The sequence below is a fragment of the Oppia nitens genome, unplaced genomic scaffold (genome assembly GCF_028296485.1).
Source record: "Oppia nitens isolate AA-2021 unplaced genomic scaffold, nextdenovo-longstitch-racon4-pilon3 scaffold13_pilon_pilon_pilon, whole genome shotgun sequence".
In the NCBI taxonomy this organism is placed as follows: domain Eukaryota; kingdom Metazoa; phylum Arthropoda; class Arachnida; order Sarcoptiformes; family Oppiidae; genus Oppia; species Oppia nitens.
Window position 1 is genome coordinate 519,332 of NW_026533192.1, and position 20,415 is coordinate 539,746.

The window sequence follows — 20,415 nt, forward strand, 5'->3', positions numbered from 1 at the left end:
TAGCTGGAAAAATTATTTATAAAATCATTTACTTTATTGATTTCACATTTTACAATATTTATCAAAAAAATTTCCAATTATTATGACTTTTATATTAAAATATCAGTCACTAGTATATGTATGTCTTGCTATCATTTAAATAGATCTTTCATTTACTGTATATTATCTTTTTTTTAAAAATAATATTTTTATCACTATTGCCAAATAAACCGGTTCAATCTTGCATATATAATACTTATACATATACTATAAGTGTSTAAATTTATAATTAATTAGTGTTGAATGGCTTTATTTTTTTAGATGTCAATACTTACTATAAATGTCTACAAATATATTAGTATTATTTTTAAAGCAACATTTTTTTGAATAAATTTCTAGATATTTTATATACTCATCCATGGTCAAATTATATTATTTTATMTATTTTCTGGGAAATTACTTTTTACTTTGAGTTAAGTTGTGATTTACWTAACAAATAATTGTTKTTATTTAAACTCGTTTGACAATTCTATGCATATAATTAAATACATTAGATTAGTTTAGTTTAAAGTTTAATATAAATTTTAGTAATTAAAATTTTACAATACAATTAGTTGAAAAATAGATATAAGTATGTTTTATTGGAAAATTATTATTATTAATTTATTAACAATGCAATGTTTTATGTGCTACAGTAATACAATTTTTATTATTTACACTTAAAGATTTAATAATATTAAATTAATATACAGATACTTAATAATTAATGTATTATTTATAATTTGAATTTGTATTATAAAGTCTAATAATAAGAAGGTTATTTAAAAAATTAATTAGTAAACTATTTACATATTAAGTACAGTATCATTGTAATAAATTAAATTAATAATGTTTATATAAAATATTTTTATTTAAATTAACAGTCATTAAATTGTGTTCAAGTTTTGCTGGACATTATCCAAATAGTGGTTAAGTATTTTGGACAAAAATTGAAAAATTTACAAATATTCAGGTTAATAAAATTATTTTTTTAGTACATTAATAGTAAAATTACATATTTATTATTATCAATATATTCTTTTTCGATAATAATAAATCATTTATTAAATTATTTAAACGTTTAATATGCTAACTACTAAACAATTGAAACCTTACAATATATTCTTATCTATATGTAATGTCTATATTATCTTTTTATTATTTTATTATCTATATATAACTATAATAACAAMAATTTATTGTTAGGTTTCTGTTTTTAACTAAATTAATTGTTATTATTAAKTTAATTGAAAATAATTAATTAATTAATTGTTTTAATAAAGGTATACTTGTTTTATCAATTTTATCGTTTAAAACTTAAACTAATACTGTACAAAATTGTCAGTACTTTAAATGATATTATAGACTGTTCTCAAAATAGTTCATTAACTTTTCAAATACAGTATTTGCTATCACCTCACATAAGGACCTGTATTTTGAACCAAATAAACTTATATCATATTTATACATACAGTTACAGACTTATAGTATATTATAAGATAGACTAAATAATACCAAAAATCAAGAAATCAAGTAAATTAATAAAAAAAGATTTTACTTTTTTATTTTATTGAATTTATTTTTGGTCAAAAAACGAGAAATTTCACTCCAGTACTAATTTAGTACTTTTTAAGATATTATATAACATTTATAAACAGTTTTGATTTCAAAATTATTAACAAACATCTAAGATATTATATAACATTATAAGTATTGAGTGTAAAAGTGTCCAATAGATCGACATATAATTTACAGTAATAATTTGCAAACTATATARCTATATTTGATCACTTATTTTATGAATTTATCAGAAWWTACCAATTAATTAACAATTAAATTCATTTACAATATTAGAAACATATATATATATATATTATATTTTATATATAATTTTCATATTGAAATGAAACACATTTTATCAGTGGTGTTGTGTCATATATATATATATAAATATATAATATTATAAACATTAATTGAATATACAAATCCATACCTACTGTCCCTTATCAGTAACCAAACGGAAAAAATGTTTACTTTAAAAATATTTCAAATTTAAAAGTATATAAATATCAATAGCAAACTATATGAATGTTACTAAAGTTTTTATCGCTGAAAAATAAAATTATTTCAAAAACTGTATCATTTGTGACAACCAGAAACCAATCTAATATGAAGATTGCCATAATTGGACAGTCGGTGTTTGCCAGCTCTGTGTATCAATTATTGCAACAGAATGGCCATCAAGTTGTCGGTGTATTTACTATTCCCGATGTCAACAACAGAGAAGACCCGTTGGCATCGGTAGCGGCCAGTGATGGAGTGCCGGTATTTAAGTTTAAAAATTGGCGATCAAAAGGTATGTCTGAAAACAATTAGAGAATACTTAATAATATATTTTTTTGTAAATCATAGGACAACCATTGCCCAAAGTACTGGAACAGTATAAATCGGTGGGTGCTGAGCTAAATGTGCTACCATACTGTTCCCAATTCATACCCATGGAGGTCATCAATTATCCCAAACATCAATCCATTTGCTATCACCCATCTCTGTTGCCTAAACATAGAGGTGCTGCTAGTATTAACTGGACACTCATCAGTGGCGATAAATTAGGTAAATATTTTTTTGAATTTATTATACAAATTATTATTGAAAATATAGTATTAAAAATCTATTGATTTCATATTTATATGTACACTTTTTATATTATCTAATTTTATTATGAAGTATATTAATTGCATATTTCTAAGGAAATAGTTTTTTAAATTATTTTCAAAAATAGGTGTTTATTTGAAAATCAGTTATTTATATTATCATTACTGTAAATAAGTATTTATTATTAAGTAAAAGCAATCATGTGAACATCCCATGAATGGAGAGTTAGAAAAACAATTTGAGTACAAAAATTTATATGTATTTTTGATAAATCATAATGTGTTTTATCTATTGATATGTGATATGAACTCAAATGTATAATTTATTTTATCAAAAAAAATATTGAATAATGATATACAAATTGTATACTACAGTACAATACAGTACATACAATTTAAAATATAGTCATTTTTATAGTTCCTAAGTACTAAACAAGGTTTGGCAAAAATATTGTATTTTAATTTTTAAAAATTAAATTTACTATCCGATAACTTATTTAGTTTTAATAACACAAGAAAACTTATATTAATTTGAAAAAGTATTATTTTATTTATAAGTTATTTATCAACAAAGTTTAAGCGAGGTATATATATATATATATATATATATAGTTATTATTTTATAATAATAAATAGGATATCTTTTTATAATAGGAAATCCTAATTAAAAAAAATTGCTTGAAAATAAAAATCGACAAATTATTATGTTGCTAATTAATTAAGTTACAAAATAAAAGTTGTATATTACAGAAATTTAATTTTTAATATATATATTTTTAGAACAGTATATATTATCTATTATAAAATACTAAAAAATATGTTATTAATTAACAATAAATGTCCCAAAAAATACATTTTTATTAGAAATTAGAGCACTCGGACTCCGGGACACACTCGCCATTCTCGCCCTCCCTTAGAAAGCCCGGCACACAAATACATGATAAATGACATGTCTTATTGCAGGCCTTGGCTTTTGACCTATTAGTAAAAAAACAATTTGATAAAATTGATTAGAGAAAACTATCAGGGCTATTTTGGAAAATTTTTATTATTTTGTGTAATGATGAAATTGATATTAGAATTGTTGATAAAATTTTACTAATATTTTAACATCAATTGTGAAATATTATACTATGAGCAGAAAAAATTGCAATATCACACATTAAATACTAAATATGAACTTAAAATGAACTTAAAAAAAAATTAAAACTCATTTATTATATATATATTTGGGTTATTTAACAACAAAAATCAAGTCATACCTTCTTAAGTGTTTATTTTCGCATAATCTCTGACACTCTTTAGTGGGCGACTCACAGCCCCAGAACTCTCGGCCCCCTTTGCACTCCTTTATGCTCTCTATTTATAAATAATAATAAAAATAATTAATATTAAATATAACACATAATTTATTCATCGAAAATAWAAATAACATAAATCGCCAAAACGTGTATTGGTATTTAGGTGATTTGATAATAACAAAAATCATTATTAATAACAAAAAATTTATATACACTGACTTACTTTTTGATTCATATAGTGATGGCATACATAATATGATAAATGCTATGATAAGCAACAAAACTATAATTTTGTTCATAGTTTTGACATCAAAATTGTTTACTTGTTTTTTATAGAGATTTAAACAAAATTTTCAAGTTTGAGGTTTACTTAACAATGACTTTTCAATGAATGACACTTTTTTTGGTTTAAATAACCACAAACACTAACATTAAACTATTTTTTCACAATATTTAATTTAATTAAATACAGAATTTTATATTAGAAATTATTATTATTATAAAATGTGTCTTTTATATAAAAATAACAAAACAAATAGTCACTTAATTTTTAACGTTACTAAATATAGTCGATAATACAATACAAAAATTATTATATTATTTCATTAACACTAAAAAATYGACGTYTATAATAAGGGAAAACACTTTTTTATATACAAAATTATTTGGCGCTAATATATTAATAGCTTAACATTTTTGAACGGATATTAAAAACTTACTATTTGTTTCAACAACAAAATAGTTTACTAATTGTGAAATATATTCATTTAAATTGACTTTTAACTATAGAAACAAAATTGAATGACAATATATTAATATCGGAAAAATATTTATTTTGTTACCAGAGTTTTAAGGATAAGGGGTTTGTTTAGTTGGATATACAATAATATAATATATATTTATCCTTAGATTAGGAGTGAGAGTCGAATCGATGAAAATTTTGTTTACTTATAATAGTTGTGCTCTTAATAAATAACAACTATTCCTTATATAAAATAAATATAAGGAATTTATGGCCCAAAACAAGTTTATGGCCAAAACTGGTATAGAAATTACTGGCAATCATACAGCAAAATAAAACATCTTTAGGTTAAAATCATAGTTTTAAAAATAATAATAATAATAATAAATTAAATGCTGTATTTTTTATTTTTAAAATACAGTAATTATTCTATATAAAATATATATAAAATTTTCTTTATAAATAAAATATAAGATTTACTTTATATTAATTTTTCTTAACTTTTCAAACATATTTTAATTATGATGTAAATTGTAAAGTAGTAAACATAACATAATAAAATAATAATAATTTAATTAATTTACCGTATTAAAAGACACTTAATTATAATTTTGTCATTGAATATAAACCACAAATATTAGTGCTAAATTTTTTTATCTATGAGATAATCAATAGATATAACTATTTTTGAAGTTAATTGCTATATAGCAGGTATAGTTTGGTATATAGTAATATGAAATAACAATCCATGATACAAATATTTTTATTTTAATAATTTATTTTTTTTAATTCTAAATTATTTATTTATAAACATATTTAATTGCGAAATATATTGATAATTAATTTATTTATAGTTTATTTATTTTGCTATAAATTTCTATTTATAGTCCACACAAACAACCCTTCTATCACGTGTTGATCATAAGAAATATAAAACAAAAATACTAATTAAATAAATAAAAAACAATTTACACAACAATTTTTAGGCGGTTTCTCAATTTTCTGGGCCGACGATGGGTTAGATACCGGTCCCATACTATTGCAACGTCAGGTGGAACTGGACGACAATGAGACGGTTGAGTCGTTATATAACAGATTCCTATTCCCGGAAGGTATTAAAGCGATGGCCGAAGCCGTTAACTTGATTGCCGTTGGAAAGGCTCCACGAGTTACCCAGTCCGAGGAGGGCGCCTCCTATGAACCAATGCTTAACAAGAAAGAGTCGTCTATAATCAAAATTAGTGAATTAACTGGACAACAGTTGCACGACTTCATCCGCGGCTGCGACAAAGTGCCCGGTGCTTGGGTCACACTTGATGGCCAAGAGGTCAAACTGTATGGCTCTCAACGCTGGAAAAAGGATATTCCCAAAGATGGACTTGAAGTTCAAGTGCCAGGTATTAGCTTTTCAAACAGTTATTAATAATAATTTTATACTACCGGTAATATTAATGTAAATTTATATTATATAATAAAAATATTACAGGTGCTGAACGACCAGCACTGGTGCACAACGAGGGTTTACTACTGTTCGGACGGGACGGACAGCCCGTTAATGTAAAAAAACTGGTTCTGGAAAACGGGAAAATGATTGCAGCGGCCAATTATGGMCAGAGTGATGTCCAATCAGACATTGGTGATCTATCAGCTGATGAACAAGCAATTGTAGATCAAATTAAATCCATTTGGGAGTCTATATTAAACTTAGAGATTGAATTGGCCACAGATTTCTTCAAATCGGGCGCCGGTTCTATGGACGTGACGAGACTGGTCGAGGAGATCAAAGAGATCGAATCGATGGCCGGCGTCGAACTGGCCAATGAAGACGTCTATATGGCCACAACTTTTGATGAATTCTCCAAATTGGTTGTTCTCAAGTCGCGCGGCGGCTCCAGTGGCCAACAGTTAGTGTTTACACCGGTCGAGTTGAACGTAAATAAGCGAACCGTCAGGTTTGCTAATCAACTCTTTATAAACAATCAGTTCATCGATTCGTCAAATCCGCAAAAAGTTTTAAAAACAATTAATCCAAACGACGAATCAATCATTTGTGAGGTCCAGAGCGCCACTCGCGAGGATGTAGACAAAGCTGTCGCTGCGGCCGCCATGGCATTCGAGTCGGGCGATTGGGCACAAATGAATGCCAGAGATCGCGGTAAACTAATGTTCCGATTGGCCGATCTTATGGAGCAACACAAGGAAGAGTTGGCCACAATTGAATCCATTGATTCGGGAGCTGTCTATACGTTGGCCATCAAAACACATATCGGAATGTCGATCGACACGTGGAGGTACTTTGCCGGTTGGTGCGACAAAATTCAGGGCTCAACCATACCCATCAACAACGCCCGACCCAATAGAAATCTGTCATTTACTAAAAAGGAGCCAATAGGGGTGTGCGGTATAATCACACCTTGGAATTACCCGTTAATGATGGTCTCATGGAAAATGGCCGCATGTCTGGCAGCCGGTAATACTGTTGTTTTAAAACCAGCACAGGTAGGCGTAACTGTGTCTGACTTTTTAATGCATTAATAATAATAGGTTTGTTGAAAATTTTTAAGGTCTCACCACTAACTGCACTCAAATTGGCTGAGTTATCGGTTTACGCCGGTTTTCCTCCCGGTGTTATTAATATACTTCCCGGTTCTGGTTCGGTGTGCGGTCAGGCCATAGCCGATCATCCATTGATACGTAAACTGGGTTTTACTGGTTCAACACCGATTGGACAACAAATTATGAGATCCTGTGCCGAGTCAAACATGAAACGTGTGTCACTAGAATTGGGCGGAAAATCGCCGCTTATTATCTTCAACGACGCAGATCTCGAACGCGCTGTACGTCAGGCCATGTCTGGCGTATTCTTCAATAAAGGTTTGTTTTCTATAAAGATTTTATTGCCATACAGACTATATCATGGCTTTCTGTCCATTAGGTGAGAACTGTATAGCTGCCGGTCGATTGTTTGTCGAGGAGTCCATTCACGACGAGTTTGTCCGAAGGGTTGTCGAGGAAACCCGTAAAATAAAGATTGGCAATCCTTTAGACAGGTCCACATCGCACGGTCCTCAAAATCATAGGTCGCATCTCGAAAAACTTGTTGAATACGCACAGATAGGAGTTAAAGATGGCGCACGACTTGTCTACGGTGGCCGACAAGTGGACAGACCGGGTCTCTACTTTATGCCGACCATATTTACGGAGGTCACCGACAATATGTACATTGCACGGGAAGAGTCGTTCGGACCGATTATGATCATCAGTAAGTTCCCAAATGGCGATGTCGACGATGTCCTTCGTCGGGCCAATAATACCGAATTTGGATTAGCTTCGGGTGTCTTCACGCGCGACATCTCCAAAGCACTGTACGTGACCGAGAAGATCAATGCCGGCACGTGTTTTGTTAACTGTTACAACAAGACCGATGTKGCCGCGCCTTTCGGCGGTTTCAAACAATCGGGTTTCGGYAAAGACTTGGGTCAGGAGGCGCTCAACGAATATCTGAAGACCAAAACCGTTACCATTGAGTATTGAAAGGATTATCATTTGATTAGTGATTTTTAATGTAATTTTTTGATTTAATTGTATATTAATGATATTTTGTTTAATTTTTAAATATAAGTTTTAATTAAGTAATTACTCATTATTTTTTATATAATTATAAAATAACTTATAATTAGTTAATTAATAAATAATTAAAAACAATTTTTAAAAGATAATTATAATAAACTATAATCTATTTTAAATTACATGTTATAAATAAAATCTATATTTTTACTAAATTTTGAATTGTCTATAAATTATTATAAATTGAAAAATCATAATCAATTAGAGAAATTAAAGTTAGTTTTAACCATTTTATATAAATAAAATAGTTATAATAATTTATAATATTGTAATAATTACAGTATAGTATTGAATACTGTATAATATACAGTRTATATACAACTTTTCAAAATAAATATATTGTATTGAAAATCCTAAATTAGGATTCCTATTAGGAATTTCCTAATAATAAATATAATATAGTAATAACATTTCACAATTGATAATAGATGGCAGTAAATRAACATTATATACACATTTACCGGTAAACACTATATTATTGAGTTAAMCATTAATATACAATAATATTGCAGTGCATTGATTGTTACAGTATTATCAAAACTACTAAATAGTACAACAATACTAATGCTAGTATAGGTTAATCTATATGTAGGGTAAATGTGAGGCGCCGTGGCTTAGTTGGTTAAAGCGCCTGTCTAGTAAACAGGAGATCCCGAGTTCGAATCTCGGCGGTGCCTTTTTTGTATTTTTTGTTATTTATTTTTTAAACATATAACTAATAATTTTTATTWATTAATTATTAACTATTACTCAAAATCAATAATTACTTATCTTAAGTTTTTCTATATATTTTTAAAATAAAAGTAATATATTATTAATGTATGACAAATATCTGATTTGAGTGCATCCAAAATTGTCTAGACAACCTTGGTTAGTTTATTTTGATAATTAATGTATTAAAAAATAATAATTATAAACATATGCCATAATGTACTACATATTTATCTAATTTTAAATTCATTAAAATCAATTTATTTGATGATCTAATTTAAGTTTATGAAATAAACATTTGCTTTGTAGTCTCATTTACTAATGTTTAATAATTTATTTTGTTTTATCAAATTTATTGCTAAACATTTTTTTGATAAATTAATTGAAAAAACTATTAATAAACTAATTATAAATATATTTAATAATATGATTAAAATTAATATTGATTAATAAGCATTTATTTTCATAGAATCATATTTTAAGTAAATTAAATTAATATATATTCAGTTATTAAATTAAAGTTAATTTTTATTATTTTTCAATAATAAAATATATTAATTATCTTTCTATATTAAAATTTATAACTTAGATAAAATATTACCAATAAAATAAATTTATTGACCATAATAATTTTTTTTAAAAATTATTTAAAATACAGTACTTGATTCATATACATTAATATATAACATTATATATATATAAAATAAAAATATATAATTATTCACAAAAATATTGAACAATATTTTAATAAAAAATGAGATTATTTGTTATGTTTCAATAAAATATATTTATATTTAAACTATATAATATATATTTTACTATATTCATCGCATTCATCAATTAAAAATAACAAAACCGTATCATTATAAATAATATAATGAAAATACTATACAAAATAATATTAATTACAATAAAACCACTTTAAATCAATTATTTTAATTAATTTTTAAAGGTTTTTTGAGCACATATTGTTATGAAACTCACTAATATAGGTATTACTAGAAAACCGTTTTCAATTCAGTCTATATAAAACTCCGTTTTCTCAAATCTACCCGTTCCTCAGTTTATGATATTAGTCCAGAAATAGGAGTTAACCTAATTTAGTTGTCTATCTCTCTCTCTYTCTTGTGATAACATTGATAAACTTATAAATTGAAAAAAAGTTATTAACGATTACAAGTTTGTAGAGTAAATAGTTGAGAATATACAGTACATCATGAGATTATAAATAAGTATTTAAAATTTTATATTCAAATCTCTATCAATATTTCTCTTTATAAAATTGTAAGAAGAAATTAAAAACTATATTAATATTAATTTGTTTTTAAAAATAAAACAATAATATTACTCATACCACAGTTCAATCACTAATTTTTTAAAGTCAATGGTCTGACTCGTAAAAAAAATTTTGCTAAAATTCTAACGTAAGTTTTAATAAAATAATTCATGACTTATTGTGTCAATTGGTTATTAAAGTAATGATTTATGTAAATACATATTTACCAAAAATCATTTATATTTAATATATATTTTTAAATAACACAAATATCATAAATTATGTAACGAGAGATAAAATCTTTAGTTCATTATAGAGATTGTTGTTTGAAAATATGAGTTCCCATTTTTGGATGACTATATTTTGAAGTCTTCAATCCTGAGTATAACATCATTGAGCTCCTGTACACTATTAAACTCAGGCCTGAGCCGTAGGTGTCGGACACCGTTTATCGTTTCAATAATCAATAGATTCCAACTTTCAAATAGTTTGACAGCATTTTTGAAGGGATCGAGAGCTATACACTCCTCTGTATAAAAGAAAACAAAAATAATGTTTAATTAAATTAACAATTTATTTCAAATAGATTATTATAAAATATAGTTACCGTGAAATAACAGTCCTTTTTGTTGCTTTTCTTTTGCAATATCAATCATTTGATTAAAAAACGTTTCCTCATCAATAGCTTCGCTGCCGATTAGTTTGGGTAATGTAGAAGCGGCCACCCAATAGGATTCAATATAAGCGGCCAACACTGATCGGTAAAACAATAATGACTCTTTGTTTTCATCAGTCAACACAATTCTAAGCTCTCGACGCTTAATATTAAAGCCATTCCTATGTCCGCCAATATAGCCGTCCTCTTCTCCGTCATCATCAAACTCGAAATGACGGAATCGCTGTTTGAGTTGATAGTCSGCCACCACATCTTTGTGGGCTTCGGTAAGTATACCAAACATTATCATGTTTTCAACCGTATCGGTAACTTTGTCGCGAATGTTGACACAGGGCTATTGTAAAGTAATAATTTTAAAATAAAACAAAATCATAATAAACCCAATCGACATACCGGTGCTAATAGAAAGTCGTTATGAAGTATATCGCAAAGTTGTATAGATTTGTCTATCAAATCGTTATAATCAATGCACAGATGACTTTCCATGTTATCCCCACATGCAGACAGTCCATCCAATTGATTGTTAATTAATGCAAACATTGCATTGACTATATAATTATTTTAATATTAAAAAATCATTAGATAATTAAATTTAGTAAATATTAGTATTGACAACAATTTGATAGCTGACCTATAACTGAATCCAATTGGAAAAGTGATATACAAGAGTTGGCGTAATACTGAAGCTCGAGTACGTGCGGCAATTTAACTGATGGTTTGAGGAACACTATCTTCACATTGTTGTTCTCTGTCAGCGGTCCTCCCAAACYGTCTGACGAAGACCAGGCCATTGATACCTTTTCGATGGACACCAGATCTTTGCCCAATAATAGACAAGCATTTCGGATGACGTCCAACGAGTCACCGGTAACACAAACGTCACGATTTCGTCTATTGCATTCTTCGCGAAACCAATTGAGACTTTGAGCTAATTGATGAAGTGTTGCTCCCTTACGGTGTTTAGTCAGCAATAGGAAGGCTACCATTTGGGTGGACATCAATGTTAATGCATTGAACGCATCGTAAACTACATGTTGAGCCAACTTCTCGATTGTGTGGCGTTTATCTTCAGATGCAATGACGTCAAGTCCATAGATAGACTCAAAAGCCGACAGTTGCTGAGTATTACCTAATTAACAACAATCAAAGTGTCATTAAATGTYTTAAATTGATTAAAAAAAATAAATTCATTTAATTACCATTACAAGCAACACAATGTAATCCCTGATGATTGTGTTGTTTATTTAATATGTTATTACTTTTGACTGTATTAAAGGAGGAGTTATGTAAGTAATCTTTAAGTGAAAAAGGATTACAAAAGTCGACCCGAACTGAGCCGAACTTCGTATGAAGTGTCGACCAAATGGATCGGGCGGCTAACGTAAAGCTTTCGGGTGTTTTTGGTTTGCCGAGTTGTTCGGCAACAAACGTGCCATCCATGAGCTTCTCATAGGATATGGCTATAGGAACTATGAATACATCTTGCAGTGAACCTGTTATTTGCAAATCATTAATTATCTTTTTTTATCAAACATATACCATACAAACATACCATCGAGTACAGAGTCAACGATAACGGATAGTAAGCCTGACTTAGGAGTCAAGACTTTACCAGTGCGCGAACGGCCGCCTTCAATGAAAAACTCCAATGAGTTACCAGATTTCAAGTTCTCATTAATATAAGTCTGGAGAACAGCTCTGTAGAGGTGATCYCTTTTACCATCGCTGTGGTCAAGTCGACGCTTGATGAAGAATGCGCCCAAACCGCGCATTAGATTACCAAAAAATGGTATGAGTAGGTTATCACCGGCGGCGACCAACGGAGGCTTAATATTATTCATATATAGTATAAATGACACTAAAATGTAGTCAAGATGTGACCGATGGAGTGGCAGATAAACGATGGGTATATTGGCTGATGAGGTACGGCAGCGGCGGATGCGTTCAATTTGACCTAAATGTTGATCCATTTGGCAAATCAATCAAATAACAAATAAATAGATCAGTTAATACCTTCATGAAACTGAATTGTGGTTAACATTTTGGACAGTAGTTTATAGAGCACCCAACCAGCGATACGGAGAAGCGATGATGARATACATGACTTCATTCGCTGAAGTATTTCTATTGCACGCGATCTCTGTTTYCGTTCAATAGTTTTAAGCTCTTCTTCTTCGACAAGACCTATGATATATAGAAATCATTAGACGTTTMAAAATAAAAATAGTTAAGAGATGTTAATCACACCAATACCTGCTTCATCTTCTCGTAATTGATTGAACTCTTCAATAGCCGACTCTTTGATAGCAGTCTGTACTTTACCGCTACGGATCACTTTGCCGGCCACTTCTGGATAATGAGAGTCCACTTTCCGTGACATTACATACGAGGCGTAATAAAATGATCGGGAAATTAGATTACGATTACTGAATGAAACAATTGATAAAAACAATTAATAGTTAATTCAATTCAATCAAAGTTTTAACATTCAATTAGTTATAAATAAATTGATGACTATTTGTATAATAATATCTAAATTATTGTCAATTATTATACAATCTATACATTAATCATATGATAAATAAATGACATTTCAATTACCGGTAATTAAAATTCAATAATAATTTGTTGGACTTAATTGCCGTACATTTGGCACACGTAGTGTTGACCACTGGCCGCTCTCGTGGCAACTTCGGGTCAAAATAGTTGGCACTGGACTTGAATGGTGCCAATCGGGTACCAATCAGGTGTTCATTGACCTGCAATTGATGTCTATTTAGTTTCATTACAATAATAATTATATGATTTTATTATTTGCCGAAAATATGGTCACAAACAGTGTCAACATTAGACAACATTATGTGTGTGTGTCTGCACAACAAACAGCCAATCAAATTGCTTTAATACATCAATGGTTACCACATGTACCAATATTAACCGGTTATTTGTTGTTGATAATAGTATTTATTTAATTATAAAAATTATATGTTATATATATATATATATATATATAATTGMCAGATTGTAATAATAAACGTAAAAACAAACTTATTACAAAATAATTATAATTCTATATTGATKAAATAAAATATACATTGATTATTTATATTTATTGCTCAMCTTAATAATATTTTTATATAATTTGACACAAAAAATATTTATTTTCATATTTTTACATGTAAAAAATGTTAATTATAAAAACAAACATTTTCATTTAAAACTGCCAATATAAATTTACAGTATATTAATTTACATATAATCTATCTCAAAGTTATTCCTCTAGATTATGTGGCAACACTAGTAATTGATTATTTGATTTCAATGTTCAAAATAGTCATATAATAATCTAAAGTATCAATCATTCATATATACTGTTATAAGTGAGAGTAAATCAGTGCAAACATTACATTTACATTACATTTACATTACATTTACATTAGTATTTATATAATGGGATCGAAATTATATGATAATAGTGTAACGTTTTGTAGGTAAAGGATTAACTAAACTATTACTGTATAATAATTATATAAAATTTGAAATTCAATTTGTGTGACAAAAAAAATATTAATTAATTATTATTAAAAATATAAAAATTTTAGATTTCAAAGAAAAAAAATCCTAAATCAAATATAAATCGATAATAAAATCAGGTACACTGTAAACGTGATTTTAAAATAAATAACATTTTCAAACATTGGATTATAATTTAGAAATTAAATATATTTTCATTGCACGTGATATTACACTAAATTAAATTGAAATAAGCACGTGAAATTATTTATTCATATGAAATATGGGTCTAAATTGTTGTCTATATTTTAATATAAATATTGGCACCTTTTATGGTCATTCAAATTACTATATAAACGACTTAAAAATTATAATCAATTATTAATAGTGTTTATAATTAGAGTTCAAAGTTTATATATTTTTGTAGACCATTATCTATAGTAATATTAATAGTCATTAATACAGTATTACTATATTAGTGCTATTATTAATATTGATAATACTGTACTATTAAACATGTGTATCCCATCAATACATATTCAAACACTTTATAATTAAACATTAATTTTTATTTTCTCTAAAACTTTGATTTTTATCAAAAACATTTCTATTCATAGAAAACAAATCTACTTTTTGTGTATTTGTAAAAAAATGTTTCTATAAATAGCAAAGTTTATAGTTTACAAATATTTAATAAAAATATAATATTTTATTTAGTTATAGATTTACCCTATATTTACTCTATTAGTTTATATTAATATTCCAATAATATTTATATATGAAATATATTATATAAATTTACTGTTAAAATATTTCCCATAAAACTGTTTTTTTGTGAGGAAAAAAATATAATTTCATATTAACAATCAGTTTGACTCATAATAAGTACCAAAAAAATAAAGTTATAAATTATAAAACAATATATCGTATATTATTTCCATGAATTTATTGATCAATGATTACTAAATAAAACATTAGAGGGATTGTATAATATAATGTGTGTATATATATATCATATATATATATACACTGTATTTATATTACTGTTCAATATTTTTAAAAATAATAGTGAAGGTTGTCATTAATTATGAGTTGAACGACATTTCTATGATACATAATTATACAGTATATATACATACATAATAAAAATGATTTATAAATATATTATGTAAGATTAAGAGAGATTCAAAAATATTTATATAATCAAAATTGAAATTAGTGCCAACTTTTTTCTTTGATGACATTGAATACTAATAATAAATGCTTATTATTGATCAAATTTTTTTAAACAACAAAAAATATAAAGAAAACATAATAATGCTTATATAAAATAGTTAATAGATTAAGGTATCGGTCAAATAAAAGTGATGCCAAAGTGCAACATATTTTAATTATTTTTAGTTTATTTTGAATTATATTAAATAAAAATTATTATTTTTGAGTATATTAAGCTCTCATTTGTAAAACATTGCAAATATGATTTTATTATTAAATATAAATTATAAAAATTATTTTTATACAAATAGATTAAGTGTAAATCTCTAGAGTTAGTCACTAATCACTTATCAAATTAGTAGAAAAAGATTCATTATATTATTATTATTATTGTAAACAAATTTTCATGTTAACTATAATATTATCAGATAAGTACTTTAAAAATTTAATTTATACATTTAGTAATTCATTTAGTAATTAAAATTAACAAATGTCTTACAGAATATTGTTTATTATAACTGTATGTTCAATGTTCAAATAGCTTACTAACAAAAAATAGTATACCTGTACATTTCTAATTATATTTAAATAATAATTTTTCTAAATATACTATATATATATATAGACACAACATACAGTAATAACTTTAATTAGTCAATGATTATTGTGTAACTATATATATATATATATATATATATTTGATTAAATAAAATAAAAATATAGACCAAGACATTGGAATAAATCAAATAATATTAGGGAAAAAAATATTTTATATGATTATAAACAATCCTTGCATTAAACATTTAAATAGATGATGAAGGTCATATTAATTGATTATTTCTAAATAAATTCACGTACATATTAATTTATATACATATTTTGTAACTTATTATATATTGCTATTAATTCAAAACATATTTCAATATTTGATCATGGATAAACGATTGATATTAAAATTCAATAAAAATTATAATATTATTTAGGAATTATGTTAAATGTTTTATGTAAAGTTTAATTTATATATAAATGCATATACACTTGAAAATAATAGCTTATATTTAAATTATTTAAAAAGAAATGATTTATTTAWCAAAATTATTAATTAAAAAATGACTAATACTTCATTAATTAAACRATAAAAATATATAATTATATTATTTTCAATTATACTATTTTCATTATAATATATTATAAAAATAATAAAGTACTGTATATATATATAWATAAATTATATATATTGTAAAATAAAACTTATTATTACTTTTAAAAAAAATTATACGTATAACTTAAACTTAATCAATAGATTTAATAGAAGAAAATTACCGTATATGAATTTTATAATAATAAAAAAATTATTTGTTTTTACCTTTTTAAATATTAATCCCATTGTTAATCCCATAAATTCCCAACAAGTATGAAACATTGCTAATAACATTGTTTAATACTATTAGTTGTATCCCCAAAAACAGTATCAGTAAATTTCATTATATTAATTATAAATATTATTAACTTATTACATTTATAAGTATAAAATTTAAAATATTAAATTAATCATTTAATATCATTACATATAAATGTACATGACTTTAAAGTGATAAATATCATCAATTAATCACATGAAAATTCATGGATATTATGTATGAGTTTTCGTCAATAATGTTAATTTTATAGGGAAATCTTAATTAAATTGCGACAAAATTAAATAAATATAAAATACTGTATAATAAAATCTATTGACAGTCACATCATTAAAAATAAAAATGATATCATATTTACTAATGTAACTGTAAAGTCCATAAAATCAAATTAAATATCACTAAACTTTGTAATGTTTGTCTGCTTTGAAAAATAAAAAAAACATTTTATTTCATTGTTAATTTTTTACTCAATATACTGTATTATTAGTGTATATAAAATTTATATCAATCAAAAACAACATATCCATAATTTATATAATAGTGTCCAGGTTAAACGATGTTATTGTATACATATAGAAACCGTGTATGTGTTTTGCATTATTAAATAAATTAAAAAAGTTTCACTTTTGCAGACACTTTTTTATTTAATTAATTTATTATAAGTTAGAAATATAAATATTAAGATAATTAAATAATTTTCATTAAAAAAGACTTTATTGAAGTTGTAATTTAAAATAAAATTTGAATATGAATATGAAACAAATTATTTATAAAAGCAAAGTATTATATTTATAATTAATGCTAATTTATAGAAAAATAATTGTCAATTAACTAAAAATTATTTAATACGGTCTAAAAATATTAATACAGGTATAAAATGTTAAAAATACATTTTTTGTTACACCACCTATTATTATAAATTTACATAATAAAAATATCAACTTTTATTGGATAATTTTTTTAAATAAGAAATTTTCTATGTTAATATTTTTTATCAAATAATGTTTATACTGTATTACCAATATCAATTATTTAAATAATAAGTGTATTAGAAAGTATATATTTGAAATCAATCAATTTTATCAACAGTTTAGTTATTATTTTTAATTTTTTTATTGTGTTAATAATATTGTTTATAAAAATATTATAATAAAATATGATTAATCATTGACTATTAGCTAATCAATACAAACTTTTGTTAATAATATTACGATAATTTATATACAATATATAAGATTTAGAATTTTTTTATGTATAATACACTATAAAATAGAATATATTTTTTTGTAATCATATTATACTTTAAATGTATTTTTCGAAATTATATTACAAATAACTTTAAAAAATTATAAAAACTTAATTATTAAAGATATAATTATTACATTAGATCACTATATTTTTTTGATCAAAATACAAAGTATATCTAAAATAATTTTTAATATGATAGTTATAAAAATATATAAAATTTTGAATAAATACCTTTAATACAACTATAAATTGTAATTTTTGTATCTATAAATTTTAATTGGTTATGATGTATACAATAATCTCTACAATTTGTACCGATGATTGATGACTGACTATTGATGAACTACAGTATATAAGGTATATATCGGTACAAATCAACACTGATATGAACATAGGGTTATTATTGAGTAAATTTTACTATTATATGCCAAATGGTTATTAATATTTTAATAGTTATTTGTAAAAAAAAATATTTGGATTATTTTAAGGAAACAAATGAAATATTGCAAAATAATTTATTATGATTTAAATAAATTTATTCTGTTACTATAAATTTATTTTGTTATTATAAATTACTTATTTTTAGTATCATAATTAGACTGATAGTTATGTAATATACTTTAAATTCATTAGAATATAACTATATATAGTATATTGCATAATACAATATAAAATATAATATATTCAATTATATTATCAAGGATAATTGTCTAAAATTTTCATTAAAATTGAAAATGATTTAAACAAAGTTGATTTGTCAACTTTAAATAAATTGTTTACAATAATTGCCATCTATTGTTTCTAATAATAGTTAATTTCAGATATACTACATATAATATATATTATTTAATTATTGTTTATAATTACAGCTTTCATATTCTGGATTATTATAAAATATAAAATATTATTAAATAAAAAAATATATTTCTTTTAGAAAATAATTTTAAAATACAGGTATTGACAACAAGTTAGTGATAAAATTTTTGTTACAAAGTAATTGAAAAATTCAAATCACAACTTAATTATCAATAGTATAAAAATACAAAAATGATAACAAATTTAGTTGGCACAAACATACAAAAAATATTTTACCGTATTAGATAATGCACCATTGATAAAAATTAATATCATAGTATATAAATTTTATTTATTTTATTATGATTATTGGTTACTACCGTATTTAACTTAATATATAATAAGTTGTAATTTTAATTTAGTTTTTTTTAAATATTATTTTTAACATGATAAATTATTGATACATTGATATGATATTAAAAATTAGTTTACCTGGGCCATTTTGGATGAACGCTTCAAATAGTTAGCTCTAAATGAGAATAAACTGATAATACTTTTACTATTGATAACTATTTTTGATGCACTATTCAATTGTATTAATAATGCGATCAACAATTTAATAACTATTGTCTGCACCAAAAACAATGACCACAAAAAATATCTTTTAATGAATGGCATATCACTGGATGTGAAAGTAATAGTGAGAAATAGAGTGAGACATACATTAAAAAGTCAAAAATATCCCAAAACAACAACACTTGACTCCCTTAATAACATATCATAGTATAGTATGTTAAACATACCAAAGCTAATAGTCTATTAAAAGGGGAGCGAAAGACAAGGGAGAGACGGAATGCCCACTCCTGTCACCCAATGAGACAAACTATACATTCATTTAAATGTGTAAACATTTCTCTCTCTCTCTCTYTCTCTCTCTCTCTCTCTCTCTCTCTCTCTCTCTCTCTCTCTCTCTCTCTCTCTCTCTCTCTCTCTCTCTCTCTCTCTCTCTCTCTCTCTCTCTCTCTCTCTCTCTCTCTCTCTCTCTCTCTCTCTCTCTCTCTCTCTTTCTCTTCAATGTCTTGAAAACAACTTTCAGCTCTCCTTCTCAATCATAGATATAATTCAATGCATATATTGTTTATAATTAATATTAGTACACAAAAGTTTTAACCTACAGTAATAATATTTTAATATATTATTTCAATGTTAGTTATATTTTTT

At 25.3% G+C, this 20,415-nt stretch overlaps 3 protein-coding genes and 1 non-coding gene across 6 annotated transcripts; 2 read left to right on the forward strand and 2 right to left on the reverse strand.

Annotated features, from left to right (window-relative positions):
- Positions 1–902: 902 nt before the first annotated feature.
- LOC128960765 (cytosolic 10-formyltetrahydrofolate dehydrogenase-like) lies at positions 903–8,249 on the forward strand. The gene is made up of 7 exons (XM_054306901.1): positions 903–991; positions 2,175–2,374; positions 2,431–2,631; positions 5,702–6,112; positions 6,202–7,214; positions 7,280–7,589; positions 7,651–8,249. Exons 2-7 carry the CDS (start codon positions 2,188–2,190, stop codon positions 8,247–8,249), a joined length of 2,721 nt encoding a protein of 906 aa, XP_054162876.1. The 5' UTR covers positions 903–991; positions 2,175–2,187.
- On the reverse strand, positions 3,512–4,359 carry LOC128960775 (chymotrypsin inhibitor Ani s 6-like). The gene is made up of 3 exons (XM_054306912.1): positions 4,197–4,359; positions 3,935–4,031; positions 3,512–3,650 (listed from the first exon to the last, which is right to left on the reverse strand). Exons 1-3 carry the CDS (start codon positions 4,270–4,272, stop codon positions 3,533–3,535), a joined length of 291 nt encoding a protein of 96 aa, XP_054162887.1. The 5' UTR covers positions 4,273–4,359; the 3' UTR covers positions 3,512–3,532.
- A 696-nt stretch (positions 8,250–8,945) lies between the features above and the next one.
- Trnat-agu (transfer RNA threonine (anticodon AGU)) lies at positions 8,946–9,019 on the forward strand. Its single transcript has one exon. It is a non-coding gene; the product is annotated as a tRNA-Thr (tRNA).
- Positions 9,020–10,561: 1,542 nt separating this feature from the next.
- On the reverse strand, positions 10,562–19,958 carry LOC128961051 (glycerol-3-phosphate acyltransferase 1, mitochondrial-like). Of its 3 annotated transcripts, none has more exons than XM_054307262.1 (10): positions 19,687–19,958; positions 13,607–13,764; positions 13,259–13,431; positions 13,019–13,189; positions 12,558–12,959; positions 12,205–12,498; positions 11,637–12,134; positions 11,399–11,553; positions 10,937–11,339; positions 10,562–10,858 (listed from the first exon to the last, which is right to left on the reverse strand). In XM_054307262.1, the coding sequence occupies exons 1-10, from the start codon at positions 19,870–19,872 to the stop codon at positions 10,686–10,688; spliced, it is 2,613 nt and encodes an 870-aa protein (XP_054163237.1). In that variant the 5' UTR covers positions 19,873–19,958; the 3' UTR covers positions 10,562–10,685. The 3 variants fall into 3 exon arrangements, with proteins under 3 accessions (XP_054163237.1, XP_054163244.1, XP_054163252.1); XM_054307269.1 differs by lacking the exon at positions 19,687–19,958 and adding an exon at positions 17,100–17,200; XM_054307277.1 differs by lacking the exon at positions 19,687–19,958 and adding an exon at positions 13,843–13,865.
- Between the last annotated feature and the right edge of the window lie 457 nt (positions 19,959–20,415).

Coding starts and splice junctions, on each gene's coding strand:
- LOC128960775 (XM_054306912.1), bottom strand. CDS start 4,272: ATGAACAAAATTATAGTTTTGTTGCTTATCATAGCATTTATCATATTA. Junction 4,032..4,196: donor ATCACTATATGAATCAAAAA/GTAAGTCAGTGT, acceptor ATTTATAAATAG/AGAGCATAAAGGAGTGCAAA. Junction 3,651..3,934: donor GAAAATAAACACTTAAGAAG/GTATGACTTGAT, acceptor TTTTACTAATAG/GTCAAAAGCCAAGGCCTGCA.